At 32.1% G+C, this 20,473-nt stretch overlaps 1 protein-coding gene across 1 annotated transcript; it reads left to right on the forward strand.

The window, feature by feature from the left end:
* Window positions 1–237: 237 nt before the first annotated feature.
* LOC115992916 lies at window positions 238–11,442 on the forward strand. The gene is made up of 3 exons (XM_031117164.1): window positions 238–413; window positions 5,269–5,769; window positions 10,570–11,442. Exons 1-3 carry the CDS (start codon window positions 326–328, stop codon window positions 11,163–11,165), a joined length of 1,185 nt encoding a protein of 394 aa, XP_030973024.1. The 5' UTR covers window positions 238–325; the 3' UTR covers window positions 11,166–11,442.
* The last annotated feature ends 9,031 nt before the right edge of the window (window positions 11,443–20,473 follow it).

The raw sequence follows: 20,473 nt of genomic DNA on the forward strand, positions 1-20,473 counted from the left end.
TATATTTTTGCTCTATTTTTTTTTATTTTGAAAGCAAAAATATCTATTTACTGATTTTAACAGAAGTGGATTACAAACAGGACCTACCACAAATGGATTAAGCCATACTTTTCAAACCATCAATAGTAAAAGTGATTTTTGCCCCCAATAAGTGGTTATGTGTAATTAAAAAAAAAAGATTTCATAAAAAAATAAAATAAAAAAGCCGCTAGAAGTGGAATCTTTTAGATAAAAGGACACTCGCAATACCCATGCCTCTGTCTCCATTAACAGAGTACACACATACATCAACTCAGAGAGAGAGAGAGAGAGACTTAGCAAGAAGATGGCTCAGAGCTCCAAAAGAAGTAAATGGGTCTCACTGTGCGTGCTTCTCTTTGCTTATTTTGCTTCTACAATCATCGCAGAAGATGGTATGTTTTTCTCTTCTTCTTCTTCTTCTCTGCCCACAAATGTTCTTGGTTCTTGCTTCCCATTTTCTCTGCAATTAGTTTCAATGTATTATTTGTGGATGTTACACTTTTATTTTGTGGTTATGCTTTGTGGGTCTTGGACCATTTGGTTATTTCTGAGATCTGATATATTTTTGCTGTGCTGTTGCTCACATCTACTTCAACTGTTCTTCAACGTGGTTCTATTATTAATAGAAGTACTTAGTAGTAACATGTTTAGTGGGTTTTGTGCTTTTGTTACAATTAGATTGGAATATGCTATTGTAGGAAAGAATAGCTGTCTAATTATTTCTACATTCTATAAGTAAAAACCTTCATGCGAGGTTGGATACTTCATCCAAAAATGAGCTTCAATTTCTTCACTGGCTAGCTCTAGAAGCGTTGCTTTCATATAATGTGAATCAAACCCATGTTGGAGCAAGTAATTTGTTAAGTATTAGTAGAGCTAGTAGCAGTGTAGCACTACCAATGCTTAGTAATTTTTTAACACTCTCTTATTAAAAAAATAGAACAGTTTGAAACTGTGTTGACTGTGGTCTTCACTCTTCAAAGTTCAAAGACAGAATTCAAGGCCCATCACTTTTTGACTATTTTCTTTGAAATCCTGTTTTTGCTTGTTGTCTGCAAGCTATCAAATTCTTGCAGGTTGTTGAAGAAGAATACTCCTTTTTTTTTTACCTTACACCTTTTTATCTTTATAATTGATGAGTAATTATAAAAAGATTGCAACTTAGAACTTTTCACCCACAATCAATTGTACGAAGATTGAATTAATTGCAAGCCATTTGAACCTCCATAATTCAAATGATGTCTAGGGGGTACTAATAATTTATGCTAAACAGCCTGAACCCCATTGTGTGAAGTGTACACAATAAAGATTGTAGGAACCACTTTCAAAAAAGGTCGGCGGGGTGACCCACTTGGATTATTGACTTGATAGCAAATTATTGTATATAGAGCTAATAATTTTTGCTAAACCCCATTGTGAACGCCATAAAGAGTCCGGGAACATCTTTCAAATAGGTCGGCGGGTGACAAACTTTAAGGGGTGTTTGGGACATATGTTTGAAAACATGTGTTTTGTTGTTTAAAAATATGTATGAAAATACGTGTGGATAAAAAAGTGTATAAAAATTTATGTGATATTATTTAAAAACTGAAAATATGTATTTTTTTGACAAAAAATGTGTGTTTTATTGTTTATACTTTTATAGGGCTATATTCTTATCTTCTTTTCATTTTTGGGAGAAAAGAGCTCTCGCATTCTCGGCAAAGTAATTAATGGGACAGGAGGAATATATCTTAATGATATACTAGTTAATTTTATGTAAGTATTCTATAGTTTTAGCTAGGATTTATACACTTCGTTTGGAGTGCTGTATCCATTTTAATTGCCATATCATATTATAATTTTTTAAAAATTGCTCATTTCGCCGGCATCGTATCCGTGTCTGTGGCCGTAGCTGTGCAGCTGAGTGTACAAGTAATAATGAAGCTCTTACAAGCATAGATAAGAAAATAAACTAAAACAGTTACAAGAAAAATCTCTTCGAAAGAATCAAAGAATACATCTAGTAGGCGGCAGAAGCTCCAACCTGGCCACTGTCACTGAAGAAGGCAAAGGCTCGGCAACTGGTTGATATGTATGCTGTCTTGAGTCTCTTGACTGCGTGTACAGCGTTTCACTTTTTTTTTTTTTTTTTTGGGCATGCTTTTAGGATACAAATTTCACTGATACGGTTACTGTTTATGCACTGGTAATAAACAGTAACCATAATATTGGACGTTTTAGCCATTTTTCAGCAGATCTATGGGTCCATGTATTGTTTACGAGGCTTATAAACTTTAGTTTTCAGTAATTTTTTTATTAAAAATGGATCTTACGGTATTATTCACATATTTAAAAATTATTTTACTACAGTATTTTTAATTTTTAATTTTTAATTGTATCCAAATGGGCTTTATATATTGTCACTGTCTTAATAAACGGTACTAAATCATATGAAATTTTAAGCTTTTTTTTTTTTTTTTTTTTGGGGTTTTAAATCTTTTGGGGTTGCAACTTGCAAGCACTCACTTTAGGCTTTAAAATTGCTTTCCTTTGAAGCGAGAATCGAGAAAATTAGAGGGCGAAGTTGGCACAATGAAGGTCCCAAACTATTTTACTTTTGTGTGCCTTTAGATTTTGATTATAAGGTTCTTCTCAAAAAAAAAAAAAAAAAAAATTGATTATAAGGTTTTTTTTTTTTCTCTCTACTATTTTTTTTCCTACTATTTATAAATCTCACATAAGTTCCTTCACTTATTTCAATTAGCTTTTAGGTCTATTTAAAAAGTGATTTTAGGGTAATTATTAATCAATTATTTTAGAAATGTTTTACGTGCTTTTTATGAAAAATATATAAAACTGTTTTAAAAAAATTTAATTATTTGATTTTTTTTTTAAAGTTTTTAAAAATACTTACTAAGATATTAATTATAACTTTCCTCCCAACTTTTTTTTTACTTTTTATCTACTATACTTTCATGTTTCAATAAAAAAAAAAAATTCTTTTAACAAAAAGTAGATTATTTTTAACAGAAGAGGGATAAATGAGCTTAGGGTTAAGTTTGTTTCTGTCCAGAAGCCATGTCCACGAGGTTATTACTTATTAGTTTATTAGTAGAACATCTTCCCGATAAATATCAGGTCCTTCAGTTTTTTGTCCAAAAGAATCAAGATCACAATGCCCTTTCCATAAAGGAAGCCGGCACCGAATGCTTTTTCATCGTCTTCTTTTTTGGGGGATTCGCTTTATGATAGCTGCATTGCATTTGCATTGGTTGCAACAACAAAAACAACAAAACAGTGACAGTAAAAAAAATAATAATAAAAATACCTTTTTTTCTTTCTCAGTCAAAGAGTCAAAAGGCTAGGCCCAGAAACGGTGGGGTAGGGTCCACGCGCTTAACGAAGACCCTCAATAGAAAAATATTCGAACTACTCCTCAGTCCTCACATCACATTGTTCTTAATTTGTCGTATATGGAAGATAAAGATAAAGGCCACAAAATCTCCTATTATTTGACAGGATCTTCCTCACTATTCTTTATCTCATTTTTGTTTTTTTATTAATTTTCCCCATTTTAAATTACTTGTTCTTTTGTTTGTGGTTGAGCAAAAAAATCTCATACATATGAGGCTCAGATATAGATAGCGTTTTCCAAGGGGCAAGTGTAATAGCTTCCTACATATTTTTTAGTCAGTGACTGTGACTGATTCTCTACCATGAAAAGTTAGCCATGCTGTGACCACTGGAATTAGTTAGTTGTATTTTGTGTGTTAAACTTAAAACTGCAAGTTCCCTTTGTGTGCTGAGTTTTTTAACAAGAATTTGGCAAGATAAAGAAATTAACAAGTGTGGATATGTACATTTGAAGTTCCAAATTTCCCATAAAAAGAAAAGTTCCAATTTTTCTTTTTCATATATATATATATATATATATATTCTACTTTAACCTAATCTGTGTAAATATGTGTGATGTTTCCTTTTTAAAAACTTGAATTTCGGTTTAATCTTAAATGTAAATACGTGTGAAATTATAGGCAGTTCTTGCAGTGTAAATATTAAATTACAACTATACTTTTGGAGTTCTCTAGAATGTGTGCATAACTTGTGCAAAAGTAGTAAAATAAACATATTAGTATTTCCCTCCTATCAAAAAAAAAAACATATAGTATTTCCCTAACTTTTGTTTTTCTCTATCGTTCGTAGGATATGAAGATAAGATTAAATTTTAAGGATTCATTGAATCTATAAAATAACAATAAAAATAATCATTTAAAATGAACTGTGCATTGAAAACTAATGAAGTGATTAAAAGAAATAGAAGTATTACTTTTTGTTTTTGTTAAAAAGTTTCATCAATTGTGGCACATAGGGTGTCACTGTAGTGTACGGTGTAAATTTGTTCAGTCGCGATTTCTTCGCTGGGTTGATAGATGACAGGGTTAATTGTCATTTTTGCAAATGACAAAGAAGGATATCTGCGCCCAAACAATCTTGATTCATCTCCAAGAATTTTTGTCGTGGATTGAATAAAGACTCACACATAGCAATTACTTGCATATGTTATGATTGCATGTAATAATTCTTACAGGTGAGCTATTAAAAACGGTCCGACAATTTTTGGTCCCTCCCAAAAATTATTAGTCAGCTATGTCATTAAGGAAAAATAAGTTTATGAGACCATCTTATGAAGCATATATTGTTGTGTGGGATCCATTCTCCACCAAAATGTGATAAATGCGTTTAATAAGATTTTTTTTTTTTTTTTTTTTAAGATTAATCATATGTACTTGCTAACTTAGCAACATGACAAACATTTATTAGAGAATCAAGACAATTATTATATGAAAAAAATGAAATATCATTAAGAACGGACAATATAAGTTGAAATTATCTTTTAAAAAAAAAAAAAATCAAACTTAGGCTCTTTCATTGTGAAAATCAGACCAAAAAAAAAAGTACACACTATGTTATATCACATATATATGACATCATTAGTCTCTTTCATTAAAAGTTTCATGTTTCCTTGCTGACTTATTTTACTATCACAAATAAACTTACAATTTTTTAACATGACAGAGACTGATTAACGGGCATCTTTACATAAATTAACCATTTTTTCTCCGCTAGTTAATCTACCATCTGAAAAGTTGTCGGCGTAAAATTTGTTAATTTTTTTCTGTAGTATATTTTTTTTGGGTTAGGTGATTTTTTTGTTCTTTGTTACACAAATATATGACATGCATTTTTTTTATTTCTATGTATTAGGTCTTGTAGCAAACGGTGATTTCGAAACGCCCCCATCAAACGGCTTCCCAAGCATGACCCCAGCGGAGGGGATCGCCACAGGAATCCCCAGCTGGAAAACAAACGGCACCGTAGAGCTCGTGGCAGCTGGGCAAAAACAAGGTGGGATGATCCTCATCATACCGGAAGGTAGACACGCAGTGAGGCTAGGCAACGACGCAGAGATCAGCCAAGATCTGAAGGTGGAAAAAGGGTTCACGTACTCAGTAACGTTCAGCGCGGCTCGCACTTGCGCACAGCTGGAGTCGCTAAACGTGTCAGTGCCACCAGCATCGCAGACGATAGACTTGCAGACATTGTATAACGTGCAAGGGTGGGACCCATACGCGTGGTCGTTCGAGGCAGAAGGGGATGATGTGAGTTTGGTTTTTAGGAATCTGGGCATGGAGGATGACCCCACTTGTGGGCCCATCATCGATGATATTGCTATCAAAAAGCTTTTTACTCCTGATAGACCCAAAGGTAATTACTATTTAGTATCTCTCTCTCTCTCTCTCTTATTCTTTTTCCCTTTATATATAAGTACTACCTACCTAACTAGTACTACTTTTTTGATTTTTTTGGGCTCAAAGGCCTAGTAAAGTTTGATAATTCTAGGAGTAGGGTGACTTTTTCGCACGCTTGGGCCCCCATAATTGTTGAGGAGCATCTAATGTGTGGGCCTCATTTTAAGAATTTAGTGAGGACTTTTTGTTTTTGTTTTCGGTTTTTTTTTGGGGCTTGGTGGCTCCTTGTAGTGTCAAGTATTGACATAATGGCATGTCTAATGTCTTATCCCCAAAGAAAGCAAGAGAGTAAAGACTATATTATAAGTGAAAAATCTGAAGAAAAAACAAAAGGACTAATAATAAAGAACTTGAAAGTACACATTCAAAAGAATGGCAATGATAATTGGTTCTAGTCCATTCTTGGGGAATGCAATGCCTGGTTTTCATTACTTGCCTAAGCCAAACTGGAATTTCTTTGTAGAATTGTGATAGATAAATCAAGTCTTGGATTCAGGTAAAAAACCATGGTCTGTTGAATAGGGTAGGGGTCATTTTCCGTAGTCCGGAGGGTTGTGCAACAAAATCAAAATTTTAGTTTTCAATGGATGAAAAGGGCGAATGATTATTAGTAATTGCCACACCGAAATTATGTTTGAAATCAATTACTTGATATCCACCTTAGCCCCGGCCCATTGTTTGTTTCAACAAAAAATGTTTTCTGGTTTGGGGCAATTAAAAATTCTAGTCAAATCCAAAACATTTTCAATTGATTGTAAAAAACCTGTAAAATTATATATTATATACTATATAATTAAAGTGGAGTCATAAGTGGGTATGTCAAGTATATATCACATCATATGGGTTCTAATTAGCTTAATTGGTAAAGTCTTTAATGGTTAAATAAGAGATTTGGAATTCAATATTCGCCTACACCAAAAATTAATTAGTGTCTTGATCTAACTATAAAAAGTTATCATCACGAACAGATGTCATAGGTTAAAATTCTTAAAAAAAAGAAAAAGTGTATATATCATATCCAATTGCCACATGCATGGCTTTTACTAATAATTTTGTGTTTATCATTTTATCTTATTTTTAATTCATCTCAATCTAGAGAGAAATAAATATAATGGATTTTTTTTTTCTTTTTTATGCTTGATATTCAAAATAGCCAAGTGGATATCCTATCCAATTGCTGTGTGTGTGACTTTTACTAATAGTTTTACTTTTAATTGTCTGAGAATCATGTTTTTTGTATTATTCTATATCATTTTTTATTCATAATTTTTTTAACATAATGAATTTTTATTCTTTTTATTTTTGTTTTTGATGCTCAAAATAGAATTATCAACATTAACATATGATATTATACATATATTTTTCCCTTATTATATTAAAAATATTTTAATTTTATGAAAGCTCCTTATTAAGCCTTATGTTTATACATAACCATAAAATAAGGAAAATTGTTATTAAGCCTTATGTTTATGCATAACCGTAGAATAATAAATAGTTGGTTGGACGGTTTTGGTTTTCATTTTTTAAGGAGAAGGGAGAGGAGGAAAAAAAAGAGAGAATTAAAAATTGTCATCATACTATTTTAATTTGTCTAATTATGAATCTGTGTTGTTCACGCTTCAGATTTAGTTTCTAATTGTTCACAGTCAAGAATGTTAATGATTAAGAATCTTATTTTACAAGTTGTTCGTGGTTCATATATATATACTATTTCCTACAAGAACAACAATAAAAATTCACGCACCTTGTAACCCAAAACAAAATGCTTCCTTTCCTTTGAAAGGAATTTGCTTTTGAATTAGCAATTGTCACCATATTATGGACCTTGTTTGGCTCATAAAAACTACATCCATAGTATGTTCCATGTTTGTCTCCCAAAAAATACTATTTCCTATAAAAACTACAAAACATAACACACCTTGTAACCCGAAACAGAATGCTTCCTTTCCTTCTATAGGAATTTGTTATCTTCAAAGTTATAGAATGCTTCTTTTCCTTCGATAGGAATTTGTTGTCTTCGAAGTTGTTACTATACTTCAAATTCTGAGAAAAACACTTATTTGGTAACTAGCGCATGTGAATGCGACCGGCAAAAGATAAGTTTAAGAAAAAAATTAAATTTGACTTCAAGCTTCTAAAGACGACTGAATTCTCTCCTCCAAAAATAAGCGTAGTCAGTCTTATCATGATGTAACCTAACATAAAATAAGAAAATAAATTTTTTTAATCACTAGTTGCGTTTGGCAATCAATTATAAGTTATTTTTTACTTAAATTATTCACTGTTTGTGGGTTCTACATTACTTTTTCTCACAGCTTTATTTCAAATAACATCAGTTTCAGCTTTTTAAAAATAAGCTAACTTTTAGATTTTTATCTCACATTATTCAAATAAGCTATAGAAAATAAGCAATTTCCAGGCAGACACAAATTTATCTCACTTTTTATTCATCTTAATCTAAAGAGGAAATCAAAATAATAGATTTAGCTAAGTAAATATTTGTTCAATTGCCACATCATATGGTTATGTTTATACATAACTATGATTAATTCTTATTTGATTGGTATGAGATTGTGTTTAATCTTATTTGAAATAGATCATTGGAGAGTATAGGTATAGTTTTTATGATAACTCGATAGAATTCACATTCTAATTAATAAAGATCAGTTATGAATTATTTACAAATTTGTATTGTTACAACTATTGAATTATATAAATAAATAAATAAATTTTCTTTTTTACTGTAAGCAAGCTTCATATTCCTTAACAATGATTTTTGGTTGGCTGGACTTGTTTCATTTTTTAGGGCGTCTCCCTACAAATTTTCATTATACTGATTTTAAAAATTGAAAATTAAAATTTTGAATATCAATTTAATGTACTCAACCATTTTCATACTCAACCATTTTCAAAAACTTGGACCAAGTAACAAAACTATTCATCTAGAAAAAAGAAATCATAGTAACAATTCTGCGTAGATTTCTTATTAAACCATATGTTTACATTATACAAATATACACTTGTTTTTTTAATTATATTATGATGGATTATAGATTTCTTAAATTCCTACTGTGGAATGGTGTGCTATAATAATTTTTTATAGAAATTAAATTCCTATAAATAACAAGTTATGAATTATTAATGGTTCTCTCACTTTTATTCAATTCATTTCAACACTTCTATAATTCATTTTATGCTATTATTGTTTTACCTAAAACTTTGTGATTCATTTGTCAATATGAGTTCTTTTACTAGTAGGGTTGTAAACTAGCTGAACCAAGTCGAGTATTAAAAGTTTATACTTGTTTATTAAATTTTATTTTGAACATGGGACGAGGTCGATCTCTTTACCAAACAAGATTACATGCTCAAACTTGGTTCATTTTTTATTGAACAAGCTCGAGCTTATTTCATGAGTTGATTAATTAACTTATTCTTTTCTCATATATACTAAAACAATGACTAAAATTTCTTACCCCTTTATAAATCTATGAATTTTACTATGCATGAACCTTTTGTATTATTAATAAAGTACAAATATGAATTTGATAATATTTGAATCTAGTTATAGACTTATACAATCCATTCTCAAGTCTATAAGTATATTTTTAGACAGGTATATATATAAAATTTTATACTATATATAGCTAAATCGAGTATGCATGTATACAAGCTTGTTCACGAACACATCATTATGTTTGAGATTGGCTTATATGCTAAACAAACAAATATAAACAAGTTTTTTCCTAAGCCGAGCTTGAACCGTTCATAAACATCTTTGTTCATTTACACCCTTATCTACAAGATTCCTTTATTTTTTTTAATCATTGTCTTCTTACCATTTAGCTTGTCTTTATTTTATATAGATCTTTCATATTATGGAAGATCATTTAAGATTCTTAACTTTTTTTTTCGAAAACAAAAAGTAGGAAAAAAAATTAAGATGGTCTCTATTTGTCTATCCATAATTTATAAACTATATACTATTATATATATATATATATATAAAATAAAATTTAAAAAAAAAATGGTCCTAAAAGTGGTGGTTATCCCCTAAGAAGCACGGATACATCATTTGGGTACCGCTTGTATCATATTATAATTTTTTTAAAATTGTTCGTGTCACCATGTCATAATAGTTTTATCATGTGTAATTTACCTAATTATCATGTGTACAACTTCTAATAATAGTTTTATTGTTGTCTTTTTCTTAACAGTTTTAATACACTGTTCATTTTATGAAATATTTAGATATACTTTCCTACACAATCCTTCAGCTAGTGTTTTTTTTGTCATAGCATCTGCTTTGCCAGACAACCCCCTACACACCCTTCCATAGCACTCCTTATCACCCATTGGCACCCTCAGATCTCCAAAATAAATGACGCTCTCCCTCCATCCAACTCCTGCCCTCCAATCTCTGATCATTAACCCCTATCACAGCTTCTCTAATTTCTTTAAAAGTATTTTCAACTGAAAACATGTACGTTGGGACAAACAGAGCCCAAGTGCTGTTCAAATTATATAATACCCCGACAGCATGTTTAAATTATTAGGATTATCTGATGAATTAAGACTACCCCTTGCAAAATACCCTTTTTTTCATCACTTTTATAATGGATGGTTTAAAGTGACTTGGGATTTTGCATATTGGATTTGCCTATTTTATCATAAATATTCGACAAGGGTTATAGATATTGTTTGGTTTGTTGTTATACTGGCTGAATTGTTGCTTAATGTGCTATACTTTTTGCAGACAATGCAGTTATTAATGGCGATTTAGAAGAAGGCCCATGGATGTTTAGAAACACCTCACTTGGTGTTTTACTCCCCACGAACCTTGATGAAGAAATATCCTCATTACCCGGTTGGAATGTCGAATCAAATAGGGCAGTCCGATACATTGATTCCGACCACTTCACCGTCCCGCAGGGCAAACGGGCCATTGAATTGCTTTCAGGAAAGGAAGGCATAATTTCCCAAATGGTAGAAACAGCACCAAACAAACAATATACCTTGACCTTTTCCTTAGGTCAAGCTGGGGACAAATGCAAGCAGCCACTTGCTGTCATGGCCTTTGCTGGAGACCAAGCCCAAAACATTCATTATACTCCTGATTCTAACTCTACCTTTCAGACTGCTAATCTCAACTTCACATCCAAGGCTGATAGGACCCGAATTGCATTCTATAGTATTTATTACAATACAAGGACTGATGACATGAGCTCACTATGTGGACCTGTGGTGGATGATGTGAGGGTTTGGTTTTCTGGGTCTTGTAAAATTGGGTTTGGAAGATTAGGTTTGGTGCTTGGTTTTGCTTTTTGGGTGTTTGTTTTCTTCATGGGTTAGGGCCCTTTAGAATTTTGTAAGGCAGGTTATGTGTTTACTTGGTGGCCTGGTGCTATCTATGGTTAAGTGAATTTGGTGACTTCGGCTGGTCACTTGACATGCTCATGGGCCAAGACAGATGTTAGCTTCACAAGCTGCCACATAACACTGTCTGCAGTAATTCCTATAAACATGTTTGTAGGTAATCCTTGTCCAATTATTATATATGTACGTTTTTTAGATCCCTTAAACACAAGTTGTTTAATCTAATATTAAGTCAAGTTAATTAACAAGTTCATTAATTCAAATCAGATCATATAAATAGTGCGGAAATATATAGAATACATGATATGATAATTCAGGAAAACCAAACTGGTATAAAACCTAGGGAGGATTTGACTTAGCTATTCTCAAGGTAAAACAAATTCACTAGGAAAGAATTGAAGTTTGTACAATAAGACTTAAACCACTAACATTTTATTGCTACCTCAGGTAAAAAACTTACTATCATGATCACATGACAGCTCCGAGTATACGGACTACTTTCTTTGATCCATAGCAACCGCAAGTTCTCCTACATGTATTTTTTTTTAAGCTCTTGAAACAGCAACCGAAGAAATTTCCAAGTTCTTGACATCAATCTTGATCTTGATAACTCTAAGTGTGTATAAAGGTAAAGTTATAACATATGTAGTATTAATGTTGTGATTTTTTGTTTCTTTCTTTCTTTCAAATGATAGGAAAATATTCTCAAAGTGCAAGTGAATCATTGTCAAAATCCTAATGCAATTCCCCTTACACAAAAGGAGATCTCAAACTTGGTTTTTGAGAAGTCCAATACTGTAAAAGGATTTGGCATGAGACCTTTCTCTTCTCTAGTAACAACCGCTTCATCAAATTCCTCAGTGGAGTATATCTAACGGTTAGAAAATAAGATAATTGAGCTCAAAGAGGCAGGAACTAGGGACCAAGAGGAGCAAGCTAAGCAAGAAGAGGTCCAAAAGAATATTCTTAACTTTTTGAGGAGCAAAGGTTATGACGACGCTCTTACCTATGGAGGTAATTCAACTTCAAGTTAAAACACTTTTTGGTTAGTACTTTATTTTAACAATTGACCCACATTACATGATGTGATTACTTTTTTTGATGCATTATTTGAAACTAATTGCATTATATTACATTTGAAAATCTATATTTGTTTTCTACAACTTATACATTAGGAGTTGTGATTTTAATTTATTGGTGTGGCTACTCTTAATGCATTGTTAGAAATGTTTCTTATAACATAATTAATGTTTTTACTTTACAATTTTAATGTAGTATTGTTTTTATATTTGTACAGATTTCTTATTGGTGGCTTTTAGGGATTTACTTTTGGCATTACCTGAAGACATATGATGATATTTTCCGTTAGTTCTAATTATATTATGCTATCTTTTTTGTATTGTTATAAAATATTTTGAGTTATTTTATGTATTGCAAACAATTATTGTATGAAAGGAGTTTGAATTGGATACTCGTTTTATTTTTTACTTGTAAAATGTATGGATTTTTTTTTATAAATGTGTTGTTAAAATAAATGTGTTATTCAAATCTGAGGTTTTAATAACGTAATGACAGGTTACATGTTAATATCAAAGCCATGAAAAAAATAAAAACAGAAAATAAGTTTTAGCGACGAATTTTTTCGTCACAAATATAGCAAAAAAAAATTGTTTTAGTGACGAAATATTTCGTCGTTAAATGTAGCAAAATTTTGTAAGAAATGGTTTTAGTGTCGAAAATTTTCGTCACTATATGTGCTTGGATTTTCTTAAAAATAGTTACAGTGACGAAATATTTTTGTCACTAAATAGTGTTTTTAGCGAGGAAAACATTTAGTGACGAAATGTTTTCGTCGCTAAAAGTTTTTTTTTTTTAATAATCAAATCGGACTTTTAGTGACGAAATTTTTCGTCGCTAGGACTTTTAGTGATGAGGTTTCAGTGACGAAATGAGTTTCGTCACTTAAAGTCCAATTTCGTCACTAAAGGTCCTTAGTGACGAAAAATTGGACTTTTAGTGATGAATTTTTTCGTCACTGAAAATACATTTTATTGTAGTGACATCTTGATCTCACAAAAGATTCATACACACAGCATATCAACAACAACTAAAACGTGGCTAAGATTTTTCTTTCATACTTGAAACAAACCATAAAATTCTACATGTCATATGGGCTTGTGCTAAGTTGAAAATTCTCCAGAAAAAACAATTTACATGAGGTTCAATTAATCGAGTCTAATCTTCGATCAATCGAGCTTTGCAGATTTAGTCTAGTAAATTTTGCAATCACTCGATTCCAACTTTACACATAAACACACTTTGAGCAGCCTAAATCTAGTTTCTAAGTTTTGATCATGGTTTGTTAACACATTACATATTGAAGTTCTAATACATTTAGTTCCTTAAATCTTAGAACCTAACAAACTCCCCCTTTGGCAATCCGTGACAGAACACATAACAAAACTGAAATGCTCAAAGTTACAAACAGCCCTTTAAAAAATTAATTCGCCCAAAAACAATTCAACCTAACTACTATCTATCAGTTGCTAGTGTAAACAGCAGCACGACTAAATAAACCTGTATATTCCTGAAACACTCAACAAACACATAAATGCATGTGTGGAAAATACAAGTAAAATAGAATAAAATTCTTGATTTCACAAAACATAAAATAAAAGACATATACCATGAATAACCTCATAATATAAATCAATAACCAATGTAGCGCATGTGAAACAAGAAACAATAAAAGAAACATAAAACAAAGTGTCTCCCCTTAACATATACAACCCATAAAAATAAATACATTAGGACCGAAACAAATACATCATAAGCCAAAAAAAATATACATCATGAAACTCCTAGATACAATCTAACAAAACTCCCCCTATCTCCATGCCATAAACAAATATGTACTCCCCCTTTTTGTGATGAATTGCCAAAGGGCAATCAAGACTCATCATTAAAAAGAGGTGGTGGAGAAGACCACCGAGCACTCGCCAAATCAGCACACAAGGCCTAAAGCTCCGTGAGCACATCCACCAAAAGCTGTCCATGTGCTGCCTAAACAGTCATGACAGTATCCAACATACTCCGAATGGATGAATCACTCGAAAGGGCAATCAGGACTCATCATCAAAAGGAGGTGGTGGAGAAGACCGCCGAGCACTCGCCAAATCAACAGGCAAGACCTGAAGCTCCGTAAGCATGTCCACCAAAAGCTGTCCATGTGCCGCCTGAACGGTCATGATAGTATCCAACATACTTCGAATGGATGAATCACTCGAAGAAGAAGGTAGAGGATCAACAGCGGCAGTAGGATCGACAAACTCCTCAGTTATGGGGTCACCTGAAGAAGGAGGCTGAGATGCAGCACCTGTGAAAGACTCTACTCTAGGGCATTTAGAGCTAGTTTTCATTTGAGTTGCTCTTTGTCTAAGGAATGTGGCACTTATGGAAGCGGTGATATGGACAGGCTCAGATGCAGGAAAATCCTCTAATCCTAAATGTAATAAAATCCTATGAATAAACACCGGAAAGAAAAGACCATGTGACTTAGAACTACTCCTATGAACCTCAATTAAAGAACGAATGAAAAGAGTAGGAAAATACATAGGAGGATCAGTCACAAGGGCATACAAAAATGCACATCTCTCAATATGAATGGTGTGCAAGTGAGAGATAGGCCAAATCGAATGACAAGAAATTTGGAAAAAACAAGTAATTGAGCTTAGTAAGCTTATGGGAGGTGACACGAAGATTAGTACCCCAACTAATGGAAGTACTAGTGAGATATGACATAATGTCATCAAGAGGAAGGGTCTCAGAATAAGGGTACACAGGCTGTCGTACCAAAGGTACACCAAGAGCAAAGGCCACTACTGAAGGAGTAATGATATACTCTTCACCCCTTATCCAACTCATCACATAGTGAGTGTTGGAATCATCGGAGTTGACAGAGAGGTTCGAATAGAACTTTCTTATCAAGGTAGCCGGAGGAGGGTACTCAATGTCCATAAGAGGTAACCAACCCCTACGCTTAAAGTGTCTCCTAATCTCCCTATCAAGCTCATCTAGAATGACCTTACGCTTAGACCAAACAGACCTAAATATGTTAAGCTCCTCATAGGTCTCTTGGTTTTTCTCAAACCTAAACTTATCACTCTCAAAAGCCGAGGTAGAGGGGGTGGTGGTGGTTTTCTTGTTGGCTTTAGTCTTCCTAACCATGATGCTAAGGGTTGGAAAGGAAAGACAAAAACAGAAACCAAAGAAAGAAAACAAAGAAAACCCAAGACAGACTGCATTAGAGAGGGTTAGAGAAAAAAATATATAGAATAATAATCTATATGATGCATGCTCTAATGCATTGAAATTTGTTCAACTATACATTATAAACCAACAATTGACTTGAACATAGAGTTTTAGAACAAAAACCCCAAAATTTGAAAAATCCAATTTCAAAAATTAAACCAAAATGAGCAATTAATCATCATACTAGTTAGAAAACATCATATAATGAATTAATCAACCAATTACACAAGTCAATTTTACCAGTTGAAGCCCAATTGAACAAAATCCCCAATTTCTTAAAGTTTCAAGCCCTAGAATTTCAAAATTTTCCTAAATCACAAAATTAATCAAATTAATGCATGTGAATCATATTAATAACATCTAGAGACAAAAACCCAATGATCAAATGTGAAAGAAAACAACTTAAAATTCAAAAACCCCAAAAATTATGAGATCGAAAATTTTAACTAAAATGCATGAAAAATGTGAATAAAATGAAAAGAAAAAAAGGGTAAAAGAGACTCACTAGCATAAGACGACAAAAAAACCTTGAGAAATTTTAGGAAGAAAACGACAAATTTGGCTTTAGATTGGATCGGTCAAAGAAGAACAGTCAAAAGAGTGTTTGAAAAGTTTTAAAAGGAATGAAGAACACATGAGAAAACAGTTTTTAAAACACCTTCAGACCGAAATTCGATTGGTCGAAAAATAACTTCGATCGAGCGAAAAGCATATTCGATCGATCTAGCATCAATCAAGCATCGATCGAGCCAGACAGATTGTAACCACAAGTTTTATCGCATTTTCAATCGGTTGAGCAATAGGTTCAATCAATCGAAAATCTAGAAAACTCAGATTTTTGAAAAACAGAATATTTTAATGTAGAAACTCCTTAAAGCACATTGTTTTATGAATGAAATGCATAAGTATGAGATGAAATTTTTTTCAAAAACACTTGAATTCAATCCAGATCTCCCAAAAACAAGTTTTTCAATCAAATTGTCCGCAAAACTCAACCATTAAACATATTTTACATTAGAATCAGGGCAGATTTAATCTTGGGTGGCCACAACAAGATCACACACAATATTATGTACTAAATTTAGCAAAGAATAACTTATGTAGTATGTGCAACTAGCAATAACTTGAGATACATGTGAGGTGATATGTACATAGTAATCAATCACAATTTCTACAAAATGTATCACATATGTTTAAAAGAGAGTATCACTTAAAGAGTTACATCATATAACTCTCACATCTCCTAGAAAACAAGTTTGCAATCATGTAAGTTTCTTATTTTATCTCATAATATACACACCAATTTTATTTGATTTGGAAATTATTAGAATAGCCAAGATAATGTACACACCAATTTTATTTCATTGTAAATTGATTATAGCCCAATAATGTACACACCAATTTTAGCATTAATCAGAGGCTACACCTTATGTTCTTTTTGTGCATGTGCTACACTTTCTCGAGTACAAAATCTTATAATATGCACTAAGGTGTTCATGATTGGTTAGTAAACAGTTGTGAGATGGTTATTTATGCCTTTCTCATTAAGTTCAAGTCCAAACAATCAAAAACATGTGACTTCAAGATCAAGATTAAGTGATTAAAAACTATAAACAACTCTCACACAACATACACTGCAAAGCTAAAACTAGTAAAGTGCAGTAAAATAAGCTTATCAAAACTAAATAAGGTACATAAACATGTTATGTAAAGATAATATGGCCAACCTTGATTATAAGTTAAAGAAAAATAATGCAAAACACATTTTTCCTTCCTTTCCTTTTATTTATTTATTTTTAAATTTTTTTTTAAAATAACAAAAACATTATGAAATGCATGAATGTTATGCAATGCAAATCCTAAAAAAAATAAATAAATAAATAAAATAAAATAATGGTCACAAAGAGTAGAGAGATGAAGCACAAAGATCATGTCCGAAATACTCAATTAGATTAAGCTTTTTGCATCCAAAACCTTTTAGATGTAACTCTAGCATTGGAGTTATTGTTCATGTTAGAATGATGAGCAACTCCAGGATTGGAATAAAAGTTTAAAGCCTTTACCAACTCACCAATAAGTACTATAGGATCTTATGCTTAAGGTACATGTACTTTTAGCTTATTTGTTCGCTTAGCAGCTTGCAACTTGAAATAGTTTGGACAAATATGCCCAATTTTTCCACAAAAATGACAAACCCATAAAGGTCTATCATGCAACTTATCCTTAGGGAGAGTAGGATTCTTAGGCTTAAACTCTTTAAGATCAACCCTAATCTTCCTAGCAGGTGTAACTTTGACTGGTTTGACAATTTCACTCACGGGGGGGCTCAAAAGAAGAAACAAAGCTTGTGGAATGAGTTTCAGACACAGAGATGCTATCTACAAAACCTAGACCAGTTTTGTCTAAGGGAGACTTTTGAACACTCAACATGTGATCAAGTTTAGAACTAGCAGACCCATTTGTTTTTTCTCTAGCAATAGATGATTCTAATTCCAAGTTCTTAACTTTATCAAGCAACAACATGTTTTCAGTCTTCACCTTATCAATCAATTCATTAGCATCAAACAATTTCAACAACAAATTTTTCTTATCAAGTTCAAGAGAAGCAATTTTCTTTAAATCTAAGTCAACATTCATAATATCTTTTGCAGCAATCTTACAAAGCTTATTATAGGCTTCTGGCAAATCAACATTCTCAGAGAGTTCCCCATCATAAGGGTTCTCATCAACCACAATATTTTCATCAACTATGGCAGTAGCTGTGAAAGTAATGAAGTTTTCATCTTCATCACTACTAGACTCATGATAAAAAACTTCATCATCATTAAGGGTTACAGCCATAGTTTTACCATTTGATCTCAAGAATGTAGGACATTCTGATTTCACATGATCATACCGTTGACAACCAAAACATTGTTGTCCCAAAGAATTATTAGAGGTTTGACCTATTTTCTCTTTAGATTTATCAGTGTTGTTCACTTTAGTGAGTTCTTTCCTTTTAAAATTCCTAGGTTCAACATTGTTTTTACCTCTTGCCCTTATGTTATTGTTCCTAAGAAAGTTTCTAAAATTCTTGGCGAGATATGCAATCTCTGTAAAAGAGAGTTCATCATCAAATTTATTCTCATCAACATCATCAACTGACTTAAAAGTCATTGATTTGGATTTGTTTGTCTTGGGTAGGTCTAGCTCATAGGACTAGAAAGATCCTACAAGCTCATCAACTGGAATGGAGTCCACATTTTTGCTTTCAGTAATGACAGTCACTTTGGGTCTAAAATCCTCAATTAAGGATCTAAGAATCTTCCTAACAATCTTAGGTTGATCATAAATTTCACCTAAATTATAAGCAGAGTTAACAATATCATTCAATTTAACGTAAAATTCATCAAAACATTCATCATCAAACATTCTAATACTTTCAAATCTAGTAGTTTACTGCTGCAGTTTGTTAATCTTAACTACCTTTGTGCCTTTATGCACAGTTTGGAGAATATTCCATGCAGTATGAGCAACCTCAGCATTTGAGATCCTCTTGAATTCCTCCATAGAAACAGCATTAAAAATAGCATTCATAGTTTTGCTATTAAAAACAACTGCTTCTTTCTAAGAAGTTTGCCACTCGCTTACAGGAGTAGTGGGTTTCTCCCATCTGTATTCAACAGAATTTCAAACTCTCTCATCAATTGATTTCAGGAATACTTTCATCCTTACTTTTCAGTAGGCATAGTTGTTCCCATCAAAGTGAGGTGGGATCACAAGAGAGTAACCATGTTCCATGACAACAGGAGTCAATGATCAACTCTTAAATCAAAGGATCTAAAAACTAAAGCTAACCTGCTCTGATACCACTTGTACGTTTTTTTGGACCCCTTCAATACAAGTTGTTTAACCTAATATTAAGCCAAGTTAATTAACAATTTCATTAATAAGATCTAGGTTTATTTTTTTATTTTTTGAATAGTCTAAGTTTCAAATCTATGGTTTTGAGTATTCATAATGCAATATATATATATATATATATATATATATGTTTGATATTATTTTTTTAAAGAGTTTCAAACAGGGACGGAGCCAGAACTTGAAGTTACAGGGGTAGTTTAGTTTTGCTGTTAGTTGCGTATGGTAGCTCTAGCTTTCGGCTTAGTTGCTCAACAACTAATGAGTGTTTTTTTTTTTTTTGTATTTTTTATGTGTGCATCCAGGTGTGGACAAAATTATTTTGTTTAAAATTTTTTAAAGGGTCAGGTTGTTTGTTTTAGGTAAAATTGGTTAATTGAGTTTAATTGTTTTTAACTTTACTATTGGTAATTTTTGTTGTTGAATAATTTTTTTGGGCTTGTTTATTTTGCTTTAGATTTTAGATCTGGTCTTTAAAATGAGGAAAATGCTAGAATTACAAACTTTTTTACAAATTATTAATGTGGTGAGTGGTTATTAGTGAGTAAAAATGCGATGTAAGTCTTTCTAAAAAAAAAAAAAAAGCGATGTAAGTGATGGGCCTAGATGCAAACCAATAAAAGTTTACTACCATAACAGTTTGTAAAAATGTTATAGAAAATTTTGTGGCTAGAGTAGTACTCCTAAAAGAATCAATAATAATATTAAGGGGGAAAAGTGTGATTTTATAGAACAAAATTGCTAAAATTGGTGACTATGCATATATTAATTTAAAAAAAAAAAAAATTACGGGGGGCCATTGCCCCCCTAAGTCCAAGTCTCCTTCCGTCCCTGGTTTCAAATTATGGCGTTCACTCCTAATAATAACTCTTTAAAATTTAATATAATATTTCTATAACTTCAATACTGAAAACACACAATTGGCTATTTGGTATAAGTATTTTTTTTAAAAAAATAATATGCTAGTTTTTCTGACATAAATGGTAAACTATTTCCCGGCATTTGGGGGCAATCCACAATTGGGCTTGGGGGCTCTTCGCCGTGTGAAATAGGTCCATTGACATATAATAATA

This window comes from Quercus lobata, chromosome 5 (genome assembly GCF_001633185.2).
Source record: "Quercus lobata isolate SW786 chromosome 5, ValleyOak3.0 Primary Assembly, whole genome shotgun sequence".
NCBI lineage: Eukaryota > Viridiplantae > Streptophyta > Magnoliopsida > Fagales > Fagaceae > Quercus > Quercus lobata.

Coding starts and splice junctions, on each gene's coding strand:
- LOC115992916 (XM_031117164.1), top strand. CDS start 326: ATGGCTCAGAGCTCCAAAAGAAGTAAATGGGTCTCACTGTGCGTGCTT. Junction 414..5,268: donor TACAATCATCGCAGAAGATG/GTATGTTTTTCT, acceptor TCTATGTATTAG/GTCTTGTAGCAAACGGTGAT. Junction 5,770..10,569: donor TACTCCTGATAGACCCAAAG/GTAATTACTATT, acceptor TACTTTTTGCAG/ACAATGCAGTTATTAATGGC.